Source organism: Equus przewalskii, chromosome X, assembly GCF_037783145.1.
Source record: "Equus przewalskii isolate Varuska chromosome X, EquPr2, whole genome shotgun sequence".
NCBI lineage: Eukaryota > Metazoa > Chordata > Mammalia > Perissodactyla > Equidae > Equus > Equus przewalskii.
The window spans coordinates 95,951,924-95,979,712 of NC_091863.1; the positions used below are offsets into that span (position 1 = coordinate 95,951,924).

Genomic DNA, 27,789 nt, shown 5'->3' on the forward strand with positions numbered 1-27,789 from the left:
TATCAAACCATATTGGCTGTTTTTGCCATTTGTAAATGTGCCCTTTTCTCCCACTAGGTTTGATTCAACAAATAATTTGAGTGGCCTATTGTGTGCCAAGCACCCTGGTATACTGTATGCTCTGGTGAAGGCAGGGGAGAGAGTTGGGCCACCTTTGCAGCCTGAAATCTCATTTAGATGTGAAGATTAGGCTACTTTTACAAAGTTAAACAGGTTTGTCTGATGCCAAGAGGAAAACATCCAGAGCCTGGTTAAAGTTTCAATCCCAAATGGCCTGATTCCTCTCCATTCAGAACTAAACCAACATTGTGTTGATTACTGTAAAGAGATATTACTATAAGGCAGGACTTTGATCTAAAAACAAATGCAGCTAACATGTTTGTAAGCGACATTATGTAAAAGGCGCCGTTCAAGAAGACCAGAGAGTGGTTGTTACAACCACCGTGCCCGTGGGGGAGATGTCAGGTGAACATCTGCTCCCCACCTGCTTTCATCCAGCGTACCCGCAGAGACACTTTGTTCTCAGTACCAGCATCTATGGGTCACAAGCAGCATTGGCTACTGTTTTCAGTACCTCTCCATATCTGTGGCTTCTCTGCATAATGTCATATTCACCTTACCTCAGAGGGCCAAACTTAAGCCAATCCTAGATCCAGAACAAGCATCCATACAACCCTTGCTGTTTCAGAAAGAGCTCTTTGAATCCAACAAGGACCCTTTCAGCTCTAAAGGGCCCAGATTGTCCTCTAAGGTCCAGTCTGCCTTTGTTAGATAATACTTAGAGGCAGCTTGTTGTACATTTCACGTGTGTGATGGGCAAGGACTGATAACTGAGGGCCCTAGCTTCTCTGACTAGACTCCCCAGCCCACACCCACACTTGGTTTTGGATACTGTATAACTTTACCACTTCCACTGAGTGCTGAAGGAATGAGATAAAATTCCAGGGAGTCCATTTTGCTACCTTTTAAGAGCACTGATAAAACCTTTGCTGAAGGGAGGACAGTCTTAAGTCCAAATGCCATGATTTCAATTTATCCAAATGAAAATAAAACTGGTTTCATGAGCTCTGACAGGGCCAATTCCTATAAACGAGCATCATAAAGGGAAAAGTTGCATAGAAACAGCATTGAAACTAGACATGTATATTTTTCTAGAAAACGTTATCATAGATGCGCGACATTCTAGCCAATACATGTGGCAAATGAACAAAGACTCTATTCACTATAACAATTTTATTTTTACTATATCTGAAAATTAAATATGTATTATTTCTCTAACAATGCAAATGAGAAAAAGGATCAGAAACAGTAGTGCAAAGCAGCATACTACAGGTAGAAACTCCCCCCCCCCGCCCCCGCCGCCGCAAAGTGGAATTATCAGCATTTATTTAAAAGTTAACATTTTTAAACAGTCTTGCAACAAATAAAAATACATTTATTTGGTTCTTATTTTCAAAATTACCAGGTTACATGGCTTTCTACCTGAGAAATTCAAACAAATTGAATTGTTTTGACATTGACAGATTTTCAGCTTGCTAAAAGCACTATCAGCACATACAAGGAAAAACATGAAAACATCTATTTAAAAAGACAAAGTCTAAAGTTCAGGCCTTTACTTAATAGGACATAGAAAAAGAGCTATGAGAAAATACTTTTGTACCACTTAAATAACAGCACAACAAAGAAAAACAACACTAATTCATAGAAAGTGACTACAATGTTTTCGGTTCTTTGCATTCCTTACTAAGCCATTCAATTGAAAAGTACAGGATGAATTGTTCTCTTCCTCATCGAAGGTTTACACAAAAAAAGAGGTTTACTCAAATGTAGAATGCATTACCACAAGTCATAAAAATCCAAGGTTGTACAGAAAGTAAACATAAAACCAGTATTTTTACTTTCTTCTAGGTCCCGGGGTGGTATTACATAAAAAAAAGATATTATATAGAAGTGACTTAGCACCAGTTTTATTATACAAAAAAAAATTGCACATGCTGTATTCTGCAATTTGTTTTTTATGTCTGGTTACTGAGCAGCAAATTGTTTTCATGCCTAAAATCTCCACAAAGAAAAATTATCAAATGACAGAAGAAATTGAGAGGTTTTTCTTTTTTTCAAAACAAGCATATCTGCTTTCCATTACAAACCCATAATGTTCTTTGCTTCAGTGGCATGAAACATGAAAAAAATAAGGAGGCAGGGTCTCATTGGAGGAGAATAATACCTAGTTACCAAAAGCTGTGTGACAAAATACAAGCTGTTAGTAGTTTAAAAGGCTACCCTGGACAACAGTGCTTTGAACGTTAATGGTCATTGCTAGTCCTCAGAGGAGAAAAGGCACTCGCCTTATGAGCGGTTTTTCAAATTTGACAGGCCAAATCTAGTTTTGATGGCAGAGTCACTGGCTTGAAAGCAGAATTGAATACAAGAGAGTCAACAAATTGTTCATTGGTTATTATCTTATTAATAATAACCATAAGCTGCTATGTGACATTCATTTCTGAACTTTTGTATGTACCAGCATACTTCTATTAAAGGTGATTAGAAGGATCAATGAAACCACTGTGGCGCTTACTTTAGATAGATTAGAAGATCAGATATCAGGCTGCTCAAGAGGCTGGTTATGGGTACACATCGTGCCTCGTCATGCTGGGCAACCACAGTGACTGGCATCCCACCTTGGCTCTACCCGCTGGCACTTTTCTACAGAATATCAAGTTAAGACTGTGTGAAATGAATCATGGCGTATGAAAATGTTGTCTTCCACAACTTCTGAGGATTAAAATCACCTTTTCTTGCTGTAGGCAGTCTAATCTCATTGAAGTCTTCAATTGCCAAGTCAGGTATAGCTTTGTTTGGAAAAAAAAAAAGTCATCTACTGCCCCTGAGGTCCTAAATCCAATATAAGGCAGAATGAATCAACCGAGCTTTCAACAGAACATGCACTGCATTAAGATGTAAGTCTTTACAAACCTATAAAATATCTCAATTTAAAAACATATTCAAGAAGTCCAAAACCAGTAGGTAAAAAGATAAGTTGCTTATGTTAAGAGTTTACAAATCCTGCACACATATAATTTGTTCCCAGATAGAAAACTATGGGCTTTGCCCTTGACTCTTCCTAACTCCATGGCATTATTGAGGATTGAGGAGGCACTTGTTACTGTTTTATCAAAGTCAGTTTGGAGATATTCAGTGGCTTTTTACAAAGTGATGTCACCCAACCCTGAGTGAAAGGATTACATAACCTGAAATGGAATACTGTCGTGTCCTCTCTTCCCAAGTGCCATTATTGGTGCCCCAGGAACTTTCAATATTTCCTTTTGCAAATCCCACTGGTCACATCACTTCAATCCTGTTGCTTTTCTAGGATGGAATGACATGGGGTTCTTCAAAAAGCAACTCTGCTAGTGGTTCACTATCTGTTTAAGCCTCAAAGGACAGTCTCAGTCCCTTTTAGATTCTTCCAAGACTTTGTTTCTCAAAGGACAACTCTTTGAGTACTATGACCATATTAATAAGATTAATTTCCTTCTGGTGGGTGCTCATGAAATCCTCTAATGTCATGAAGAAGTCTATTATATGTTCTGTTATCTCTCTTCTTTTATTTATAATTATTTCTAGGGAAAAGCCGGGAAAGTTTGTTGCTGCACATGGTGTTTCTGATCAAATCAAAGAACACGTGAAAAGATCCTTATTTGTTCACTGTTGTCCCCTTTGAAGATAAATGGTACTAAACAACATTATGACAGGTAAAGAGCCATAGAAGGCTATCTCAATGCCTCTTAATTTGCTCCTTTGCTGGCACCAAATGAAAGTTGCAATTGAACTGTAGAAACCTATAGAAACGTCTGTCCTTGGATAAAGAAGTTTTGCAAGCACATTGTTGTACGAAGCTTCAGAATCTGTATGTTTTGTATTTCCAAAGCTCGCTAAGACACCTGTAGTCATTTTTCTCTAGGCTTTATACTTTGGCAAGAGAAACAAGGTTTTGTATTTGACCTTGCTCAAGCTTTTAAATGTCACTCTCTTTCTCTGTAGTTATTAACTAATAGCTATATTTGGTTTTAAATTTTCTTCTTGCAAATTGCTTATTGTGAATAAGGGTGTTCCTGACCTCTCAAGAGACCATCAGAACATTTGAAAATATACAGAACTAGTGTAGCTGTTTCTTAAATAACTTCCATAGTCAACATGCTCCTGACTGTAATGTCTAATATAATAAGTATCAGAATTCAGCATGAAATTTTGAGAACTCTCACGTCTTGTAAACCTTTTTGCCACCTGGTTATATCCTGACTTCCACCAAGTCTCTCTTCTTTTAGGAAAACTTCCAAAATAGAAAGTATTAGCATCTCTTGACGGCATTATTGGCACATAAGAGGGCCTATAGTTCACTTTCTGGTCAAATGCACTATCATTAAATCTCCTCCTCTTTCTTGTGATGTCATCTAATAAACCACTGGAACTGGATTGGCGGTAGTAGCCTTCATCAAATAAGTATTTGGGGGCTAGCATCGCCCTCTTTTTGTTGTTGCTCCTACAGTCTCTAATGGAATTGTTCTCACCCTCAAGCCATGAATATCTCAGTTCATTCTTGGACCTTTGGCCTGGTTTTTGAAGCTTGTATTTAGAGTATTTTTCTTCTCCATCACGTTTCCGCTTTGAATACAAGGTTTGTTGACATGACCTATCTTCTTGATTGCAAATGATGGTTTCATTAGCATCAAGAGATCCTTTTTCTGGGGAGCTATCATATGTGGCCATAGATTTCTGTTTCTCCCCTTTGTTTACACTGGAGATTTCACTGAAGCATTCAGAATCACTACTAATATCCTCTAAGAAATCTGTCAACTCCAAATATAAGTCTGCTGACTTCTTGGGTGAAGAACCTTGGCTTTGACTTGTGGATTTGGAATCTTTGACCTGGTAAGCATGGGTCTTTTCCAACAGATGGCTTTTTCCATCGGTTGGGAGCAGCTGATCACCAGCTTCATTGGCTGTGTCCTTGCAACGATTTTTAAGTTCCTTAGTACATTCTTTGGCATAGTCTAATTTTCCTCTCTTTTGTGGTTTGTGCTCAGTATCCTGAGTACAAATCTTTGTCTGGTAATCGTCTTCTCGAACCTGTTCTCTCCTTTGCAGGTTTTGCATTTGGCTCCAACTGGTTGAGTGATACTGAAGTTTTCTCAAATTGATTTGAAATCCATTTCCCTTAGCATAGACAGCCCTCTGCCACTGACATGTGCTTGTTATGTCACTTGGTTCTAAGCAGATACGGACATATTTTGGAGATTGATAATAGTTTAGTAGATAGTCAGTAAATTCATCTGTTTCATAGATTTTCTGTTTCCTGCCATGTTCTCTCTCAGATAATCTGGAAGAACAGGATTTATCAAAACTGTGGTGGTCTTCTTTCTCCAGAGACTGATCTCGTATCAATGTAATCTGCAAGGTATCCTCGTCAGAGACAAAACCATGATTGTATTCAAAGGTTAATAATTTTCTGGTTCTCGCTTTTCTAGCCGAACATCTTATTTTTCTTTCCCCAAGGTAGTAGGAAGATTTACGTAAGCGAGCCCTAGCTCTTTTCTTCATTTTTTGTTTTCGTTTACTGCCTGACTTGGCAACCTGATATTTTGGCATTTTCTCCTGATTTTGAAGATACCGAGCATTTGACCCTTCTTTCTTCAGAGTTTTCATTGTGTTCCCCAGCATGTGATTAGCTTCGGAACCTGCAATGTTTTCCTCTTGTGGATTAAACTGTGTGGATCCCTTCAAAGAAAAAGGTTAAAAATCTCACATGAAAAACTAAACAGATTAAACATTTCAAAGAAAATTGGGCTTTGGGACATTGTTCTGAAGAGCTCTCTAATAACACCTAGAATAGATCCAAATTAGGAACAATATTGCACTGAGGAAACAGGAGGTGCAAAATTAAATGTCTCAGTCTAATACGAGCCCCTTTTACTAGGTCTGTGCCCATCCTTATGTTAGAAGCCACCACGGTTTACACACCTTCAAAGCACATGACCCTTTTTTCACTTGTTCACAAACTGATGGGTCTACTCACTGTTCCAGGTACTGTGCTAGAGGCTGGGGATGCGAAGAGAAATAAGAAATGATCTATAGCCCTCCCAGAAAATCCTAGAACAAGAAAAGACTTGTCCTAGTTTTTGGGTGGTAAAACGTGTCTCTAAAAGGGCCAACTGGCTTAAAAGAGAAACTGCATTTCTTTCATTCCAGCCTTTTCCTATGCATTGCAGGTGACAGTGTCTCTGAGCTGCCCTCCTCCTGCCCGCCTCAGTCAGAAACAAGACGGCAAGTGGACAATGTGGCCGTGACAATGGTTCTGTCTGCAATGCTCTCTACTCTGCACAACCGTAGGGCAGGTGAGAGGTGCTGCCCACAGGCCCCACGCTGCTGGAAGAGTTTGTACAGTGCTCCCACTGACGCGTGGCACAAATCAGGGCACGGTGCTTACGCATTAGCTGAGATTAGAACCTGCGGACTTCTGATCAGTATAAGCTATCCACGGGGCCAAGAGTTAGGTACCACGCCCATTTAAAGAGACAGATTCTTAAAAAAGGCGTCAACCTTGGCAGTCATTAAGGTAAACTAAAAAAGATCCAGCCAGCCTTATTACAGATGTAAATGTGAGATTTTTCTATGCTGATTTCATTAAGTTTGATTGTCTACACTAATGAGAAAAAGGCTGAGACTGCAAAAATTAACACCAATGCCATTCACTCTTTGTATTTAAAAACACTGAATATGGATTTTTAAATTAACACTTGGGAAGCCTTTCTGGCCTTTACTCTGGGATGTCTGCTGAGGCTGGTTATCTTTAGGAGGTCAGTAAGTGGGGGAAAAAACCCTTCCCAAACTGAAACTCTCCAAACAAAACAATTGCCCTGTGATGTGAGAAATTCCTTAGCAAATAGTTTCAGATGAGACTAACAGGAGCTTGCTGCTCAAAGGGCTCTGTTCAAGGCTCTCCCTCCTCGCCCCATCCTGCTGCAGGTGAATGATCAAGCAAGGGGAGTGGAAGACTACAAACCCAACACCTACGCCACACGTTTCTGCCCCTGGCATGTTCTGCTCCATCTATTAGGAACTTAGAAAAGGAGGCAGACCAGCTACACTGCCCTGGGTAAACCCATCCTGAAGTCTAGAAACACAAAGCATCTGTGCAACACGGTAGGGGTGAGACACAACTCCTTTAGAGGATCTCGGTGCCCCTTTTGTGAATCCACAGTTGGGGTTATTGGAGACCAGCCCATTGAAAACAAACCCCAAGGAAGGCAGTGTGTCTTCCAGGGAGTCAACTTGAACCGGGCCACTGCTTAAATGTGAAAGTTGTGTCTCAGAAAGATCAGGACGTACCAAGGCTGAAGAACAATTGGGAAAGAGCCTTACTGCAATTTTCCTCAGGAGTACCCGCAGCAACCGAAGGGCCTCCGCTCGCCTCTGAGCCAGCAGGTACTTCCTTGCCTCCCACTCCTCGGAAGAGTCAGGCTCCTGAGGCGCCTCAGCTTTGCCTCTGTCCTTCTGTTTCCTCTGCCGGTGTCTGTCCCTTTCCTTCAGGGCTCGCCTCCTGACCCTGGCCTTCTTCCTCTTTTCCTGGGCTTTCCTCTCCTCCTCTTTTCTTTTTCTGGACAATGATTAAGATTCAACCATTCAGAAGGTATTTATTAGGCATTTGCTCTCCTCCCTGCTCCTTCCCCCCTGCCAGGGGAGGACAGATCATTTGGTTTCCAGGAATCTCTCACTGCTGACCCCAGGGCCTGACAGGGACAGCTGATGATAAAAGACTCTGTGACACATCAGTCAAAGGGAAAAACACAGAATTGAGTGGGGCAATTAGAAGAAGGTACAGGAGACCTTATCCAGAGAGAGAGTATCAAAAAAAGGTGGCTACAGGGGCTGGCCCAGTCGCGCAGCAGTTAAGTTGGCACGTTCCGCTTCGGCGGCCCAGAGTTCGCCGTTTCGGATCCCGGGTGTGGACATGGCATTGCTTGGGAAGCCATGCTGTGGCAGGTGTCCCACATATAAAGTAGAGGAAGATGGGCACGGATGTTAGCTCAGGACCAGTCTTCCTCAGCAAAAAGAGGAGGATTGGCAGCAGATGTTAGCTCAGGGCTAAACTTCCAAAAAAAAAAATGGTGGCTACAGAATTCAAAGGAGGGGCCCCTCTGGCCCCCACTTTCTCAAACCACAAGGAAGAACTACTGGATCCAGCTTTCACAGAGATGATTTCATTTCTCTGGAGCTCACAAGCTTCCATGACCTGGTTGCACACAGGCAAATAAAGGTAAATCAAGGCACTCAGAAAATCTTAAGGGTGAGAACTGGTCCTTGGTACACATTACTTAACACAGTACACTGTCATAAAAACATACTGGTTTAGAAAGAATATGGGCTTTTTTTTTTTTTTTTTTTTGAGGAAGAGTAGCCCTGAGCTAACATCTGCTGCCAATCCTCCTCTTTTTTTGCCGAGGAAGACTGGCTCTGAGCTAACATCCGTGCCCATCTTCCTCTATTTTATATGTGGGACTCCTGCCACAGCATGGCTTGATAAGCGGTGTGTAGGTCCACACCCGGGATCCGAACTGGCGAAACCCGGGGCCGCCAAAGCTGAACATGCAAACTTAACCACTGCATCACTGGGCTGGCCCCTGGCCTTTTTGTTTTTAACTGCTGTTTTCTGAAAATTTAAACTGTTTAGCCTAACTAAAACAGTTAGGCCCTTTTGGAGATGTGGGGAAGGCGAAAGAAGGGAAAATTACCTGAGTGAGGACTCGGCCCAAAGCTGGAGATTATCTAAACTGCAAGTTCAGTCTGGTAATTTGGGGGGAATAGTTCCCTTGACAATGCTCAACTTTCTGGCCAAGTTTCACAGATGTGACCTCAAGGAACTCCTATCACCCCACCAGCCAAAAAAGAGGGAGGCACGTGGGAGGGTACTCTTTATCTCCTTTTTTGAAGGGCTTTAATTTACATGAAAGACTGGGAGAATAAACATGCAAGGGGAGAGGCCAGGAGGTAAAACCGGTTTTCAGAGCCCCGTAGTTCTGGCCCATTTGTACCTTCTTGGCAAACCTTTGGCAATCCAATAGCCTTTTCTAGCTTCAAGCTCCTAAACCGGGAAACAATGATAAGTTCAAAGAAATAAGTATGGAGGCTCCTTAAATCACAGAAAGAACTTAGGCTGACAAGATATATAGTTCCAACAAATCCACACCTTCTTGCCTATGGGTTAGTTTGATTATTGACCGTTTTATGGAAGAAAACCTCTTCTAGACCTACAAAGAATTTTTTAAAATTTTAAATTGGTAGGCTAGATAAAATTTGGTAAACTTCAGGTAAATTGGTAAAAGTTTTAAGTTGGTAGGCTAGGATTTTCGCTATAAAAGTTCCTGGTCCTTTTCTTTTTAATCATTTCTTCCCAGATATTTCACTCTGGCTAGTCCCATTGCTCCTCATTACTTGTTCTCCCTGACAAGTATGCCTCTCTTTAAGTCTCTTGTTTTCAACTGTCTTGTCATTTTCGCTTTTTAACAGCACAGTTGAAAGATGGTAGGCTTCCGTGGGGTGCTCCAGTCTGTACCAATTCGTCCCCTCTCCCCCGCCTCAATGTCATCTATCAAGTCTAGCCGCTCACCCAAACGGATACATCCATAAGTCAAAAGTCAAAAACCCGCTTCATTAAAGTTGGTCTCCTCACCTTTCAGCCTCTTCCTCTTCTCTCTTCTTTTCTTTTTTCCTTTCTTCCTCTAGCTCTTGTAATTTTAGCCTTTCTTGATTTCTCCTTCTTATAGCTCCTTCACTGAAGTGTTTGGTTGTGTCAAACATAACCTGCCCCCAAACAATTCAAAGTTTCATTAGAAAAGTTTTCCAGCTGGCTGGGTGTGTCCCAGGCCAGAGAGAGAAAATGAATACATACAGGGCAATTCAAAACCAAATGAATTAAAAATGTCCTCTCTGCATCCCATACTGTCCACTGCTTCTCAGTCACCTGCCAGACAGTCCTTGTGGGCTCCAGAATTTTCTTTGGCAGAACCCTTGGGAAGTTCACTTTACAGTCATAGGTGACACCACAGTGCCATTACGGACACAGGCTCTCAGAGATGTGAGTATATTACCTCTGGTTTGTCATAAAGATCAACTGAGTTAATGTATTTTTTTTAATCACCAGAGGCAGAAATAGTCAAAAAATATGGTGGTTGGGGGGGAAGACGCAGGAAAACTGACCTAATGAGATACAAGATCTGACTATAGCGATTATTAAACTACTTTGCAAGTCTCAAAATAAAATGAAAGTCTGATCGAGGCACTACAAACAGATTTGCTTAAAAAATAAAAGGAAGCAGAAGTAGCTATTCAAACATGCACGAGAATGATAACACCAAATTCACGATCATGGTTCCCTTTACGCGGAGGGAGGGAAAGGTGATGGAGGATGGGTACACAGAGGGAGGTGGTTTCCCTTCTCACCGGTAACATTTTATTTTTTAAGCTGGGCAATGGTATATGGGCGGTCGTTATGGTATTTGCTATATATTTTGTCTGAGTGAATAGCTCATAATTTTAAAATGTACATTTTAACATAAGTGGCTTCACACATACACACACACACACACACATACACAGGAAGCTACTTGAGTTGAAAGTCCAAATTCACGCTAAAGACTGATTTAGAGAAAAAGCAGGGTTTAGCCACATCTTTTCCTCTGCTGGATTAAGACTTCAAGAAGGAGGTGATCAAGCATTCAGACATCAATGAGGAGACATGATTGGATAGACAGGCTGATTTTGAAAGGAAAGGATCCAAGTTTGTTGAGATTACATTTTAGCAATTTACCTGACGGACATCCTGAAACTATAAGTTGTGACCCCAAGAGTAACAAGGGAGTAAACTGCTATCCTTATGGTTTCAAACTGTATACATTCCTCTCTCTCTCAGCAACTTGTCAAATAGAATAGGCATACGAGATAGTTCCATAAGGGCCATGAAGAATCCTTTAACGCCCTCAAGAAGCTAGGGCAGAGCCCCAGATTCTAACCGCCATCACTTTTAAAACCGCAGCTGGCAGCACGCCTGGTAGTAGAAGAATGTTCAAATCAGGATTGTTTTTCTTCCTAAATATCCATTTATTAATGACAACACAATCTTTACATTAGCTATCGATCAGAGCTCAGTAGAGTGCAAGGAAATTTATTTTAGATGCTTTCTTCTGGCTTTTACTTAGGACCACCTGAAACGTGGGAAATAAAAGAAACTCTGGCTACTTCTTACCTTAATGTTACATGCCAGAGCCTTCCCATCATCTCCTTTAAGCATCAGCTTCATTCCTCGAAGGGACTCCATGGCTTTTATGAAGTCAGTGGACTCTTGGTACTGGATAAAGGCCTCGAATGTCTGCAAGCCGAAGCTAAATCCCCCAAAGCTCCCACCAGTCATCACTTCTCTGTAGGGGTCAAGCATAGGGATATCCACATTCTTGATCTTCCCAAAACTTTCAAAGACTACCCGAAGGATCTCTTCACACGGCTTCTCTCCGCTGGAACCTTTAGGTGCAAACCACTTGCAGGGCAGGCCTTCGAAATATATGGAATCTGGGCTCTTATCATGGTCCTGATCCTCAGCCCCGTCACTCGATGGGGCCTCCTTTTCCTTGGGGAAGTGTTCCCACTCTCCCTGGGCATCTGTAGCCACTACTTTTAAGTCTGTTTTCAAACCGTTTAGCTTGATGATCTTCCCATGTAACTTTGCCTTCAGGATCTGAACCAAACTTCGTGTTTCAGCCTCACCCTCGAATAGGATGAAGTCCTTTGTGCTCTTGGAGAGCCGAACTGTGGTGAACTGGTCAGGGCAAATCAGGCTCTTCAGCTGGTCAAGAACTTCCCAGTTAGAGAAGGGCCTCAGAGGTTCCGTACTCTCTGGGAGTAAGACGTTGATCATCAATTTTGCTATGGGCTTGAGGTAGAGGTGCTGAGCTGCACAGAGCTCTGTTGCCTCAGAATTATCATACACCACCGTGACCGTCATGGTATCTGCAGGAAAGCTTAGAGGGTGAAAGAGAGCATTTTGATACAAACGGGGCAAAACACAGATTTGGATTTTGAATGGTAGACTTAGGTCAACTTGATATGGGAACGCATATGGAGAGAATTAAGACAGTAGCTTACATTTGTTTAAGGTTTCAAAGAGTTTCCATGTACTGCTGTGTCTCAGTTTCCTTAAGTACAAAATGGAGACAAGAGGACTGCAGGGAGGACTAAACGAGCAAGTGCATGCGAAATGCTTGGAATAGTGCCTGGCACACAGGAAGTTCTCGATAAACACAAGCCATGACTATCATTTATTAGTGGGAGTGGTCTTACTTTATCTGATTTGATTCATGAAGCAATCTGTGAGTAGGTATTTTATGCCTGTTTTACAGATGGGAAAATTCAGATAGACTCAGGAAAATTAAATGACTTGCCCATACATGGAGACCTCAAGATTCCAAATCTCCAATCTGTTGTACAATTGATCTCAAATGTAAAGTCCCATAAAAACCTGCTGGGGACGGCACAGAAACAGGACTACAGTTAAATATGTGTATTACATTCATGAACATGCACCCAGCCAGTAGTTCTAACCCATGCACCTGACTTAGCATCATTCATCCAGGTTGGTTTCTAAGTCTTACACGGACATCTCTACTCTTATTTTTCCAGTCTATTGCCTTTAACTAAGTGAAGAGGAGACAATCTCTTCTAATGAGTGACAAAGAGACTGGAAAAACCCTAAAACATGAATGCTTGCTGGCATTTCATATTAACAAACTCTTGCAAGCTGTCCCCAGGTGAATGAGATTGCTAATGTTGGAATTAGGGATCTCTGCTCCTATTTGCTGACTTCAAATAGCACTTCCCAATAGAGGACTTTTTTCTAAAAGTGGATGTATCAGTGTCTATATCTTCTGAGTTCCTCATCAATGTCAACTTCAGGGAGATTTAGATCCAAACATACATGGCCAGATGATGGAAATTCCAACACAAAGTTGACTACTAAATCTTGGTTAACTTTACAGGGTAGCTATTTCTTTAATAACTGTCCCTGAAGGACAATCCAAGTGAACTCCCTTTAGGAGACAAAATCTGTACAAATTGTTTTTTTAAAAGGCCACCAAAAGCAGTATGTAAGATATTAGGTTCTAGAAGTCCTTATGATAGAAACGCTGAACTGGGATGATATGAGAATAAACATGTTCTGTTTCTCTAAAAACATTATCTAAATAGCAAAATGAAGAAAAAATTCAGTTAGTTGGCTGCAATTTGCAACATAAATAAGAAGCAACACTAAGCTCCTTCAGGAGAAAAATTAATTTCGTATTCAAGTAGGATATACTGAACCCCCAAGTTTACCTAAAGTCAATAAGTATTTATTTATACAGCCAAATCTAAAGCAACGCTTTAAAAAAATATTCCAGGAAAAATACACACAAAATAATTAATCACTGCAAAGGAATCAGGTTTGTCATGCTCTCCATTTATTCCCGTGATACAGCCTTTGTTTTGAACATTTTAGGATGCTTCTCTTGGATTGACTTCAAAGTCTGGGTTACATTCTTTTAAATAGCCTTGATGGAGGTCAATTTTGAAATTCTTTTATCGTGGATTTGCTATTTAGAAATCATGAAAAATTATCTAGAACTGAGAATGTTGGATAAAATGGGTGACTATAAAGAACAAACTGATTTTCTTTATTGGTTGATAGCTTCCCTCAGAAGGAGAGTCCAAGAAAGGCTCTAATTATTATTTTTTAATTAGTGGATAATCGCCGGAATGGGTATAGAGCTTTGAAAGACGGCAACATTGAAGGATAACATTCATTTGAATGTTGGGATATAATGGTTACAAAAATGATCCTGATTTTTCACCTGTCCCTGTGTCCACACCCTTTGTAATATGACTTTGACTTATGGCTATCAAGAGATAGAGTCTATTTTTTCCCAGCCCTTGAATGTGAGCTGGCCCTTTTTTTTTTTTTTTTTTTTTTTTTTTTGCCAATAGGATGAGGCAGAAGTGGCTGAGTGCCAGTTCTAAGCCTAGGTGTCAAGTGGCTCTTCCTCTCCTGGAACACTGCCATGCCATGAGGCCAAACCTGGGTAAATCTGTTGAAGGATGAGACGGTACATGAAGAAGAACCTACTTATGACAGATGAGCCACCCTAGACTAGCTAGCCTGCAGCCAACCCCCCAGCTGACCACTGACACCTGAGCAAGCCCAGCTGAGATTAGCTGAAGCCACTGCAGATCAGCAGAACAGTCCTGCCAACCTACAGACTGTGAGAAGTAGTAAATGGTTGCTGTTTAAGCCACTAAGATTTGCAATAGTTTGTCATACAATAGTAGCTACTGATGATACAAACATCTAAATTTTAATTAGTTCCAAGATACATAATTCCATTTAATAATTTTTACACAAACAAATAAACATTATAAAAACCCATTCTGGGGAAAGTTTGGGGAAGAAAGAAAAAACAGACACCTTCATATCTTGCTAGAGATAATGTAAATTAGTTACATCTTTTTCTAGAATAATCTGGCAAAACAAACCAAGAATCATGTAAATGCTCATCCCCTTTGATCCAGGAACCTGCTCTAGAAATATCTTAGGGAAATAATTAAAAGTAAGAAAAGAACATGTTCAAAGCTGCTTATTGCGGTGTCATTTTGAGTACAATTTTGTTAAAATTATGTATGCATCGGAATGAAGTTCAGAAATTGCGTTATGAGTTTTTTGCAGTGGTTTTAATAAAACTTTTTACTGATTTAATAACTTTTAATAGACGCATTTTTAATCATTCCTTTAAAATTATGACCAATATAAATGGATTTTATTTAAAATTTCAATTTCCTCTTCCGCTTAAGATGAAACTCACAAAGACACTAAAATCATCCACTTTTTGAGATTAAATATATGCCTCATATCCTTCACAAGGGTAATTTCTACATAATAAAACAAGCTTCTATATTTGAGCCAGGTCTCTCTGCTTTCCTGAAGTGTAATAAAGGTTCTTGTCAAATTAGGAGAGAAATGAGTCAAATATTATTTTATACTTTGATGTACTGTATTTTTGACATTTTTTTAAAAACTGGCTATCACTTCCATCCACAGCAAAGCAAAAACAAGCAGTAAATTTTACAGCAGAGGTCACAACTTGGATGACTATAGTGAACAGCAAGATGGTCTTAGGGAGCAAAGAAGATGGAGCAGAGACTGAGGAACGTGCTCAACCTAAAGGGGTGGCTGCTACTGAGCTGCAGATGCCATGAGGGGAGGAGGGCTAGGGTGGCCAGATACTCCCTTTATTTCAGAGAGGCCAGAAATCTAGGTCCTTATGTGAAACCTGATTTTCAGATGTTACAATCAATTAAAACAACTTAAAACAATGTAAAGGGCAAATAAACATACCCACAGGCCTCACTGGCTTGCCAGCCCATGACCTGTCCTCTAGAATCTGTCTTTTCACAGCTGTTTCTCTAGTGGGAGGACTTGACACCTTGATTGGGAAGCATTTAAGTTGTTTTCTGACTTTCCCAAGAAGGCCTAGTTATTTTTAAAAATTAAAAAACTGGCCTCCTTTAAAATCCTCAACTCGAATTCCTGTTTCCCAACAACAGCAACAAGGACAAATTCGACATTTGTTCCTCTCATATCTCCCCTATTGTTCACAGGCTTTAGATCTGAAACGCTTACGAAAATTTCATCTGGCAACTAGACTTTCGGTGGTGAACATGATGCAGTCTATACAGAAGTCGAAATATAGTGATGCACACCTGAAACTTATATGATGTTCGAAACCAATGCGACCTCAATAAAAAAATACTCTCCCAGAACAGAGAGCTAATCTTCCAATGTCATTTTTTTAAAAATATTGAGGACCTAGTGTGTACCAAGATCTAGGCTTTTTACATATGTCATGGCTTCAATGCTACAGCAATGTCATTGGCAACTTTTGCCGGGTCACTAAAAACTAATTAGACAGCACCCGACACGTGGGTGCACAATAACGATTAATTCCTGTTGTGATGCTTTTCCTTAAGGAGACTTCAGGCCAAAAACTAACAAAAAATGAAGAAGAAGGAGGAAGAAGAGGAGGAGCCAGGGACAGGTAGGAGGGGAGAGGGAAAAGGAAGAAGAGAGGAGAAGGAAGGAAGGGAGGGAGGGAGGGAGGGAGAGAGGAAGGGTTAGGTCTGTGCCTACCGGCAGGGAAGAACACCCATGATACTTTTTAGAGGAAAAAATAAGCAATTTGAAGAATAATAATGTGCAATATGATCTTGTTTTTGTAAAAGTAATATAATAAAAGCAATATAAACATACATGCATGGGCGAGCACACATGCACACACACACCCCTCCATATATAAAGTCTGGAAAGATGTACATCAAATTGTTAACAATATTTCTCCTGAGAAATGGACTGGGAGTATAGGAAGGGAATGGACTTCCTTTTTGCTTTGTGCACTTCTTACTGCTTGAATTTTTGAATGTTTACAATAAGCATGTGTTAATTTTATATATTTTTTAATTAAAAAGAGGAAACTCACATGATGATAAGAAACCATTAAAAGGAAGCAATTCGAAACTACTGATACAAACTTACCCAGAAAAGAGCCAAAACAGAGTAATACAATAGCAACTCCCTTGCCCCATCAAAGACACCCCTCTATCTGCCATCACTGTAAATGCCCATAGGAATCTGAACTCATAACCAAGGTTTGTGTGAGTCAAGACTGAAGCCTGGGGGATTAGGACTGTGGATAACAAAGGAGCCCTCGGCCACTTCAATACTAGCTATACCATAGGCTGCAGAAGTTATTTTTAAAAACTGCTCTATTGAAGCATAATTGATATACGATAAGCCACACATTCCATAACATAATAAACTGCATATGTATCAAAAGTATACATTTTGGTGAGTTTTGACATATGTATACACATCTATGAAACCATCACCACAGTCAAGATCGTGAAAATGCCCCTCATCCCCAACTGTTTCCTTGAGCCCCTTCGTCATCCTTTCCCCGCCCCCAGCAACGACTGATCTGTCTGCAGAATGTTTAAGTCATAACTGATTTATTTTATAGCAAAAACAGACGGATGTTTCTGGAAAATACTCACAGTTACATCCAATACTCAACTTTAACAGGTGCTTTCTTTTAAATCAGGATACTTTCTCAACTCCAAGCTTAAATGTGCCAAATCCTTGAATCTAGTTAAAGTTGTATAGGGCCCTACTTTGCTCTTGAAAATAGGTCCAAAAATGCTTGTGCTTTTCTCCCCATATAATCCCTGTTTTCAACCCCATTTAAATCAAATAAACATATTTTTTAAATAATCATTTTAAGTTAGATATATTATTTAGTACACATCGTTATATTATGTATATTTAAATATATTAATAAAAATATATCTACTAAAACAGGTAGAATCACTGAGATCAAGTTATTAGACTATAACTTAAAATTGGTTCTTTAGAACAACCTAATTTGCCATCTAAATTCCCTTTTAATATGTCTGTGCTTCAAATGACAGTAATGGTAGAATTCATTAACAATTTTCCCATCATTTTCACCTTCACTGTCACATGCATAGATTACTTTATTCAACAAAAATTTAAGAGCCTAGTATAAGCCAAGCCCTGCTGGCAAGTAATGCCCTAATTATGGCCTCCATAAATTACCAAAAACTTGAATTTTACTAAAGATTTTTAACTATTCCCATATTCTATCATGTTCCACCATGACCTCCCAATCCCCCCACATACAATATCTTTCTTCTAGCAACACGGCTGAACTCACTTATTCTTTAACACCTTTGCAGAGGCAAATGAGAGCTCCTCTAACCTTAAAAAATTATAGTTATTCAATAATGTTTACACAGTGGGCATTCCAGCAGTATCTTGTGTACATAGCTTTACCAAAGCATTTCACTCAACATGCTCCCAATGCCAGAACATTTCTAGCAGATTCTCAGAGAACATGGCTGCTTTCTCTAGGCATCTGTCCACCTCATCTTCGTTGCTCTAGACCCTAGTATTGAAAGAGCAATACTCTATACTTCTCAGACTGAATAACAGTAGAATAAGAGAAGAGAGAAAAGAAATGGTCTTGAGATATTCTCACAAGCCTAAAATGGTTGTTTTAACCTGCAGTGAAAATTCAAGAAACTCTGCAGGGTCTGCATCCAAAGTCACTCCAATACCTTCTTTCATTGCAGAAGATACTAGAGAGATTCCTCTGATCTATCTAAGTGTTTTTAGATCAGAAATATAACTTTAGAACTTTAAAAGCACTTGAGTCATAAGTAAAGTATCATTCATTCTCTCTCACTTTTTGTCACCCTCATAAATATTTGCTGTCAGAGTGCCGGCAAGGCCATTTGAATGCGGCACATTTTTTAAAAACTGTGATAAAACAGGACTATCTGGACAACTCAATATCCTCTTTCAAAGTAATTCTTTGTTGCCTTTCTTTTTTCTCCAGGCTTTTGAACCTTCAAGTTAGTCATTTTAAAAACATTTAAGATGTATAAAATTATATCAACATGTTTATGGTCAGCAGGGCAGCCAAAATGTATTTGGGTCAATTCAACTAGGCAATTTTCAATTTCCTGGCTCTACAGAATCCCAGTAAGTCTTGACCAGACAGAAACATTCCCTGGCTCTTTAGTCAAGAGCTCATGGATGAACGCTCATGTGTTCTGACACATCATTAACCCAAACAACATTTTTAAAACTGAGGCTGACCGTGTGCTCTGATCTTGAAAAATTTTAAAACCACATCATTGGGGCTGGCCTGGTAGCATAGTGGTTAAGTTCATGTGCTCTGCTTTGGCAGGCCGGGATTCACAGGTTTGGATCCCAGGTGCAGAGCTACACAACACTCATCAAGCCACGCTGTGGCAGTGTCCCACATACAAAGGAGAGGAAGATGGGCACAGATGTTAGCTCAGGGACAATCTTCCTCAGGCAAAAAGAGGAAGATTGGCAACAGATGTTAGCTCAGAGCCAATCTTCCTCACCAAAAAACAAAACAAAACAAACCCACGTCACTGAAATGAGCAGCACCCAGTGTTACAATAGAAATATAGCCAATACAGGATCCTCCAAATGACTACATTCCCAAATTAAGGAGGTCCTAAAGAGCTTATTGGGGCACTGGGGGCTTTCAGGACAGAAAGGACTTTTAGAGACCCACAGCCATTTAGCAATGATAAATTTGCGACCATGAAATACTAGAGTTGTACTGAAAGAGAATCTCTCCTACCACCCCTCAAAGAAAATCTGCTCTCAGGTAGAGTCTAGTATGGGAAATTTTGATCTTAAAATGAAGACAACTGGATCGATGTTCATTTGTGTCTTTGGGCAACTTAATTTCCTGTTTTGGTTTCCCTATTTTAAAAGATCACACTAATGTTTCCTTTATGTGATAATGTCTGTGAAAGCAAAGCGTTTCTAAGGCTAATAAAAATAAACTGACCTAAAAAAGGTTTGCATTAGGCCTGTCTACATAATGTCTGTTAGTGAGGACAGGAGTCACTGCATCATTGGGAGGGAACTATTTTTTCAAACACGCATAGAGCAGTCCGCAGACCTCTCTGACCAGTCTTTTGGTCTTTTTGGCCCTTCTCTAGCACCAGGCGCATTTTTGGTGTAGAACATCTTTTCCAGACACTTCCAGCCAGGAATTCTGCTTTACACCTTGGATTAATTTACCATACTAAAGCAGAATCATAGCTTTCTCTTCTTCACATTAAAAAAAGCTATCAGGGAGTTAAAGGAATGTGGCTGAGTATCTTCTGCACTTTTGCCTCACTCACTGAACAGTCGGAGTATTATTTATGGGAAACCCATATCATGAAGTCACCAGTGTTTTGCTTCTCAGTCTTATCACAGCCTGAAAATTACCAGCAAAATTCCTGCCCATGAGTCGCCACCTACAGGGGAAAAGCAACCCTTACAAGGGGCCCTGCTTTGCGCTACTAAACTGTTCTGAGAGCAGCAGTGTTTCCCAACCTCTTTAGAATCTCAAGGTAAATTTATTTGAGTACGAATCCTGCAGAATAGGATATTACTCAATACCTTATGGCAGAAATGTGATCAAGGGACGAAAGACATGAGAAGCCACAATTCATGTGAACTCTTCATGCCGGAGCGCTGTCTCATGGCATCCTGACCAGGGAACACTGTCAGAGAGAAAGAGATACAAAATCGCATGTGGGTGAAAAGTTAAAAAAAGAAGACAACTGCATATTTACAATATTCAACACGAGCAACATGTGAGATTTACACAGTTTACTTATGAACCATCATGATCTGGATTTTGCACCTGTTTAATAATAATTCCAGATATTGATGTGGTCAACACATTTCACATTTTTCATGCCTTTAGCAAATCTCTGTGTAAATTCTATAGAAATTCTATAGATACTACATATTTGGTTAGATATTTCCCCTGCCTGGGGACTTGTGTTTTCCAATTATTGTGTGTTTTTTTTTTTTTTGAAAGAGCAATACTCTATACTTCTCAGATGAGAAAGAGCATCTCTATGAAAATCTTTGTACAAATCTTTCAGAAAATGATTTCCTCAAACTATTTTACCACGTCAAAGGGTAGGAATAAGTTTATATGGCTTGTTGTATATCATCAAATTGTTCTCCTGAAGGACTGTCGATTTATTACACCATTAGCAGTATTAACATGCCTGATTTCCTTGCAGCCTGGCTCACATTGGATCGTTAGCATTTTTATTTCTGCTATCTTTATTAGCCTCTAATGGCAACTTAAAGTGGCTTTAATTTGCACTTAATTTTTATGTAGGCTGAAGCTCCAGCCAACCTTTACATTGATATTCAACTGGCTATTCAACGTCTCCAAGCTGAATGTTTTATTTGCATCTCAACCTAACAACAGAGCTCTTTAATTTCCATCCCCCCAAACCTCCCCTCCACCTCAAACTTGCTCCCCCCACCCAGTGATTCCCATCTCCCTAAAGAGAGCCACCCCACACCCAGGGGCTCAAGCTGAAAACCAAGTCATATTCCTCCTTTCTTCTCAGATTCAATCCTCCAGCAAGTCCTTTGACCCCACCTTGGCCACACATTCCAAAGCCATCTCCATCTTCCCTATTACTCCCCAGCTCCAAGCTGCTACCATCTCTAAGCTCGATTACTGCAGCAGCCTCCCAACGGGTCTCTCTTCTTTCATCCTTGCCCCCAGAGAGTCAACACTGCACAACAGTCAAAACGGTTTTATTAAACCTGAAGTTAGATCATGTCACTCCTCCCTTCAAAACCTTCCGGTGGCTTCCCATCATGCTTTGAACAAAATCCAAACTGCTTACCCTCAAAATACAGCCCGTGCCCACCTCTTTCAACTCATTTTGTCCCCTTCTCCCCTCCTGCCCTTCTTCTCTCCATTCTAGTCACACTGGCCTTTTTACTGTTCCTCAAATGCACTGGGTTCACTCCTCACAGCCTTTGCACTTGTGCCTCCTCTGGCTGAAGTGCTCCCTCCTCCAGGATTCTCTCACGGCTGGCTCCTTCTCATTTTTCAGATTTGGCTCAGAGAAGCCTTCCCTGAACACTATCTTTCTTTCTTTTTTTTTTTTTTTGCAGAGCAAGATTCACCCTAAGCTAACATCTGTTGCCAATCTTCCTCCTTTTTCCTTCCTTTCCCCCCAACCAAAGCTCTGGTACATAGTTCAAAATTCTTCTGGTTCTTCTGTGTGAGCCACTGTCACAGCATAGCTACTGACAGATGAGTGGTGTGGTTCCGTGCCCGGGAACGGAACCTGGGCCACCAAGATGGAGCGTGTGGAACTTTAGGCCATCTAGGGCTGGCTCACTGAACACCATCTTAAATAGCACTGTTCCCACCCCATCATGTTGTAGCATATCAGCCCCTTTTTTTTTTCACTGTAACACTGAAATGATCAAATTATCATGCATATTTGTCAAGCTGTTTTTTATCTGTCCCACCCCACCCCCGAGTCTGTAAGTTCCCCGAGGGCAGGGGCTGCATCTGGTTCACTGTTTTATCTTCAGAGCCTAGAACATCATAGGAACTTACTAATGCTAAATCTTACCTAAAACAGAGAATCTGCTCATCAACTACATTTAAAAAGGTGTTACTTTCATACTGAAAGTACTGAGAATAGCACCTAAAGAGGAAGAGTGAAATGCTAATGCAGACTTGCTTGTTCTTTCCAGCTCCTAGTGCCACTAACAGTACTCAGTGGATGCAGAGATCTATCAAGTACTTACCAAGCAACCACTCCGTTTATGACAGTCGGGGGGCTACAGTGACGAGTCAACTTCAAAGAACTGAGTCTAGAAAGAGAAAGAAATTAAGACAATTATCTGGAATCTGAGGAAGAAGATGGTGAAAGCCGTGAGAAGCATGGGCTACTTTGGGCCACAGAGAAGTGACAATGGTTTTAACACTCTTTCACGTGAAATGAGTGTTAGAATCCCTGGGACTATGCCTCAGTGATTCTCAAATGTGCTAGTACCGCTCCCTTCAAGAGTACTGGGACATGCACAAGAACAGTTGATTGTCGTTGTCACAGTAACTGGTGTAGGGAGGGGCACTGCTGCCATTCGGTAAGTAGGGGCCAGGGTTGCTAAATGCCATGCAGTGGCTGGACAGAGCTGCACAATGAAGAACGTTCCGCCCCAAATGCCAACCCAGAAATGGCTGATTCCTGTCCATCTAGAACACATGGCGTGCCTTCAGGGACTTCCAGATTAATATTTTAACATGCTACTTTTTAGGTAGTCAGTTCTGAGTTGTTTTTTTCCCCTGACCTCTTTGGATCATTTGGATCCATATCCTACATACACCAAGTATTCAGCAGAAAGAAAACCTGAGTCCAAGTGAAGGATAAAAGAGAAGAGTGAGGCCCGCCAGAGTGTTTCTTGGGGGCGCTAGCATAGCGGGCTTCAAAAGCCCAGACCAGAGGAAAGGTACCACCTATGGAAAATGCTCAGTCCCTGGCCATCAGCCCATCCCCAGCGATATCTACAGCATCCCTGTGTGTTAAGATTATTCACATTTCACAGAGTCAGTTCTACTGCGTGTCCAACAATTCCCTAATTACACAGTAAGACAAGAAGCTAATCCTGAATGAGAATCTTCCCGAGCGAGGGTTTATTTCTCCAGAGTAGGGGTGTGGGGCCTACAGGGTCAGGCAGGTCCCAGCATGGGGGGGGGGGGGCAGGGGTGGACGTGGAGCACCCAGACCCCAGCTAAAGAGTCAGCACTGCACAGATTTGCCTTCTGGCATTGGAAAAGCTGGAAATCCTGATTTTTACTGAGATCTTTTGGTTTTTCAATGTTGACCCTTAATTTTTAAAACAGAAGCCTTTTAAAATACTGTGCAGGCTGAAGCATACCCATCTCAGGCTGAATCTGACCCAGGGCCCCTCTCCTAGCTGGCTCCTTCTGCACACTGAGCCCAGGAATCTGTTTGGTTGCATGTACCTGGTGCTCCCCAAGGGTTCAGGAAATTCAAAAACAAGAGTTAAAATATGCTGACAACTGGGCAAGGTTCTCAAAAAAGAGTGAGACAGAAACAGGCTCAGGGACCCAAGTAGGGCACACCAAGTGACTGGTACTGGTTTTGCTATGGCCTTCCTTGCTCAAAAATTCTCACCATCTCCCTCTTTTTTACTGCATCAAATCACAGGTTCCTCTCAAAGCTCTCTAAAACATGACGCCGCCCCACCTCAAGAGCCTGATATTTCATCGTGACCCTGTTTCCACCCGCCATTCTAACTGGGCTAGTTTTCCTTGACTTCCTTCAAACATGTTGATCCCCTCGACCAAATGTCCTGTCTCCCTATGTAAGTTCCACCCACCCTTCAAAGCCTTGCTCACATCCTCCCCCTTTTATGAAATCTTCTCTATGACAGTAAAAAGTAACATGCTTTCAAGTTCAAGGGCTGGTGTCAAGCAGATCTGAGTTCAAACCCCACTTCTGCCATCAACCAGCTGGGTGAGTTACCCAACCTCTTTGAGCTTCAGAAGATGATAACAGCACCTACCTTACAGAATTTTTAAAAGGATTAAGGGAAATGATGCAAGTAAAGTACTTAAGCCCCAGGAAGTGCTCAATGAATGTGAGCTCTTATTATTGTTACGGCGGCCCTTCTCTCCTCCTGTAAGTGGTCTAGCCCTCGTGCTATCTCTTCTGAGGATGCACATCACTGGATTCCATGCGGTCAGTCCACGTTTGTTCAGACTGAGCCCCAGGCATTAGTTTACCTCAGCCCCTAGCTTGGCTTTAAAGCTTCTAAAAGCTCCGGGAACATGTTGCATATAACATAGTACTCACATAGACCCAGGTGGACACTAAATCAGAGAGTTGCACAAGTAACACCACCCTGGCTCTGAAACAACTCAGCAAAAGCCCCTCTCTCTAGCAAAGGCAGGAATGCATGCTGGGAAGATAGACATGTAGCCAGTCTCCATGGCAGAGAGCTGCTTTGACATTTGAAACAAGTCTCTTTCTCTCACACAGCTCCCCCCCCACCTGCCACCACCATTACCTTCACATTCCCAAACCTCCGTGCCTACCTTTCCTTCTGAAGCTGGAGATGACACACGAAGCCAGTCAAAGGCCACGCTCTTCACATGAGTGTATGATGGGGAACCGGACAAATGGGCCACAATGCAGGTGTGATCTTTGGCTGGGACTAATGACCCACCGCAGGCGCCAAGATGGCCTCTGCAGGCCCTGTGCCCTCCCCACAATGTCTGACCACCTCAAGTCAGCCCCACCCACCCTCTGATATAGTGATAGCTGGGATCCCTGGGGCACCAGCGCCAGCAGGCCTATTCCACTTGGCACTTTTCTCTGTACTTTGCAAGAGTCCAGGTAAAAATACTTCATGCAAGTTACTCCATGCTTTGAGTGACTCCCTCCCAAACAAAAAAACAAGGCACAGAAAAATGTGACTACTGGAATGCCACATTCTTATAAAGCAAACAAAACAACCAGAACTTGAGAGGTCCCAACTATATTATCCCAGAGTGGTTTTCTCAGCATGAATACTGAGCCCTACCAATCATGCTGCAGGAGCACACTCTTCCAACAGCATAAATTTCCAAAGTTAGAGCAGAGGCAGGCAGAAAAACAGCATAAAATGGGCATGATCCTTGGAACTTTATTCTCAACTTAGAAAAGACACAGAGAAGATGAAAAGGCCCAAAGGATAACCAGTCCTCATGCTGAAACCCAGTTTTCTGATACAAGTCACTCCTTGGAGTGGACAGCATTCAAAAGTTATCTGGTAGTGGCTGGCTTTAAATAAAATTGCAAAAAGCGGGAGACCAAGTGTGAACAAGACGCAGGTCCCAAAGGCCAAGACGACATGATTCCCCAGCGTTCAGGGATGGCAGTTTCTCCTACTGCATGGGCCTTTCCAACTTCTTCCCCTCGCCCTGCTGCCCCCCAATCAGGACCCCGTGTCCTGTGCCTTGTGGGTGAGCCCCGCCCTCCCAGTCAGATTGGAAACGGTCTTATTCCACTCGCACTGGAAACCTCAAGTCAGACTCTAGGCGAATCTCTGAAGCCAAGGACCCAGTTATCAGGGGGAGGGGGTCGGTGGAGCCCTGCTAATGATTAATTGAATGAGTTCAGCCGGAGCAGGGAGGAAGCCCAAGCTTCACCTTCAGTTCCCATTAGCGGGATGCCATTGCCAGCGTACCCCAGGGGAGTGCCTCAAGTGACCTCGGCTGGAGCAGCGGCCAGAGCCAGCCCTTGACTGGCTGCCAGAGCGCCCCCTAGTGCGGTGTCAGGGCAGCAAGCTCTAGGGCTAAGGGAGAGAACCAGGGGAAGAGCCTAGGTGCATCTCTGGAAAAGCTGACTCTGCAAGGGCAGGTGGGGCGACCCAGGTCTCCGGCGCATCCCCTCCCCAGTCCCCACCGAGGATCCGCGTGGCCCTGTCTGCGAGGCACCACAGCCCCCGTAGGCCAGGGAGGCCAGCCGGCAGGAACGCAGCGGCACGTGGCTGCCTTCTCTGCGAGCAGAGCGAAGGGCATTTACCGGGAGCCTAAGGAGCCTCTGAGTCTCCACTCGGGTCTCCGCCGGGACAGCTGGACTAGCACCGCCGCCGCCGCCGCCGCCGCCGCCGCCGCCTCTTTCCAGCAGCCGCAGTCGCAACCGTTAACGCTCCAACCGGCTCGCTGCAACTGTGGCCCGCGAGGCCAGCTGTTGAATGGCTCGCGTCGAGCGCGCGGGGTGCAGAAGCGTCTCCGCCGCATCCAAGCCGCCGACGCAGGCGCGCGCCCCAGTGCCAACGCCCCGCGCGCCCCTCGCCCCGCCGCGGCCCTGGCGCGCTCGCCGCAGCTGCCTCCTGGCTCCGGCCTTCTGGCTCCCGGCTGCGGGTTCGCCCGCCTGCCCGCCCGCTCCCCTCGGTGGGCTCTTGCCAAGCAGATTGCCTCCCCTCGCGGGCTCCGCCCCCTCGCTGCCATCCCTCAACTTGCCCGCAGGACCAATGGCAACCATGGCCTAGTCCCGCCCCTTCGATTCCCCCAGGGCCAATCGCCTTCTCCTGAGGACCCATTCAAGTAACCCCGCCCCTCTCGTGTGGCAAAGCTGGAGCCAAAGTTTATCCCACTGCGCGGTTGCTCCTGACGATTGCAAGACTTGGCCCAGGCTCCCCCCGCACAAAGTTACAGTGATTTAGAGGCTGCAGCTTACCTGGGCTGCCGACCTCTACGCGACCTATTTGCTTTGAATAAACGAGTATGAGAAAGCTAATGAGAGAGGTCCTGTTGTCCTCTTCATCCCTGAGGCAGGACTGCTGAGAAATGTGCACCCGCTTGACCAGAACTTACACATCACAGGGTCAGCAAGAACCTCGAAGGTCATACTGACTCTATCCCCGCACTGGTTGTTTTTGTTTGGGGTGTTTTTTTGGTCCCATGTACAGGGTCCCTGCCTTCTAGTCTGGACAGCTTCCCGAGACCAGGACTCACTGGCTCCGCAGACCGCCACTGCTTGGGTCTCTGCCTCAGGGCTTGAGGCTGAGTGAAATTGGCCCCCTGGTAACTTCTGGCCCCTCGAGGCCAAGCAGAGCCAGCTTTGCCCCTCTTCCACATAGTAGTCCAACAATTTGAAGACAAATCTTCTGGCCCCACACTTCTTCCAGACTCTATTGCTCCAAAGACCTGGGTTCAAGTCTCTTCTTTGAGTTTACACCAATTCCTTTATATCTTTCGAAAGTGGAAGGGGGAAAACTGAGTCTACCCTTCCCCCCGTCCCCCAAGCCCCAGGACACAGACCCTTCTGCACAGAGCAGACCAGGACGGTCATGTCCCTTGTCTAGACACTAGACTTTTCTGCTGCAGCTCCCTAAGATGGCATTCACTTTCTCGACTGCCATATCACGTGGCTGATGCATAGTAGATTTACTGTCAGCTCACCCCTGGGCCATTTCTCACCGCTGCTGCTATCACAAGGCTCTGTTTTCTACTTGATTACTGGTAAATGTCATTGGGTTTTGGCGGGGGGGGGGGGAGGGCGGGCAGTGCTCTCTCAAGAGTTCACTCTCTTCTTTCAATACCTCTTTGGCCGCTCATTCTATCCTAAATATCTCTCCATCTCTGCTTGCTACCACTGCTTCGCTCAGGTCCTCATCCTGTTTGCACAACTGCCAAAGAGCCTCCTAGCCCGGCATTTTGCCTCTAGGCTTGCACCCTCCTGGCTGGCCTCCCAACG

At 42.8% G+C, this 27,789-nt stretch overlaps 1 protein-coding gene and 1 long non-coding RNA gene across 3 annotated transcripts; one reads left to right on the forward strand and one right to left on the reverse strand.

Annotated features, from left to right (window-relative positions):
* Nucleotides 1–1,414: 1,414 nt before the first annotated feature.
* Nucleotides 1,415–26,252, reverse strand: LOC103543916 (A-kinase anchor protein 17B-like). 2 transcript variants are annotated; one of them, XM_008510765.2, is made up of 7 exons: nt 26,113–26,252; nt 22,328–22,393; nt 20,144–20,247; nt 11,300–12,068; nt 9,728–9,858; nt 7,420–7,654; nt 1,415–5,775 (listed from the first exon to the last, which is right to left on the reverse strand). In XM_008510765.2, exons 3-7 carry the CDS (start codon nt 20,194–20,196, stop codon nt 4,132–4,134), a joined length of 2,832 nt encoding a protein of 943 aa, XP_008508987.1. In that variant the 5' UTR covers nt 20,197–20,247; nt 22,328–22,393; nt 26,113–26,252; the 3' UTR covers nt 1,415–4,131. The 2 variants fall into 2 exon arrangements, with proteins under 2 accessions (XP_008508987.1, XP_070462126.1); XM_070606025.1 differs by lacking the exon at nt 26,113–26,252 and adding an exon at nt 24,642–24,980.
* LOC139081156 (uncharacterized) lies at nt 7,344–22,407 on the forward strand. The gene is made up of 3 exons (XR_011536216.1): nt 7,344–7,482; nt 16,102–16,169; nt 22,274–22,407. It is a non-coding gene; the product is annotated as an uncharacterized lncRNA (long non-coding RNA).
* Nucleotides 26,253–27,789: the final 1,537 nt, after the last annotated feature.

Bases quoted from the DNA above. Each gene is read 5' to 3' on its own strand.
- LOC103543916 (XM_008510765.2), bottom strand. From the start codon at position 20,196: ATGAATTGTGGCTTCTCATGTCTTTCGTCCCTTGATCACATTTCTGCC. The intron at 7,655-9,727 runs GTGAGGAGACCA...ATCATTGTCCAG, and splicing joins GAAGAGGAAGAGGCTGAAAG to AAAAAGAAAAGAGGAGGAGA. The intron at 5,776-7,419 runs GTAAGGCTCTTT...TTTTCTTTGAAG, and splicing joins TACTCCTGAGGAAAATTGCA to GGATCCACACAGTTTAATCC.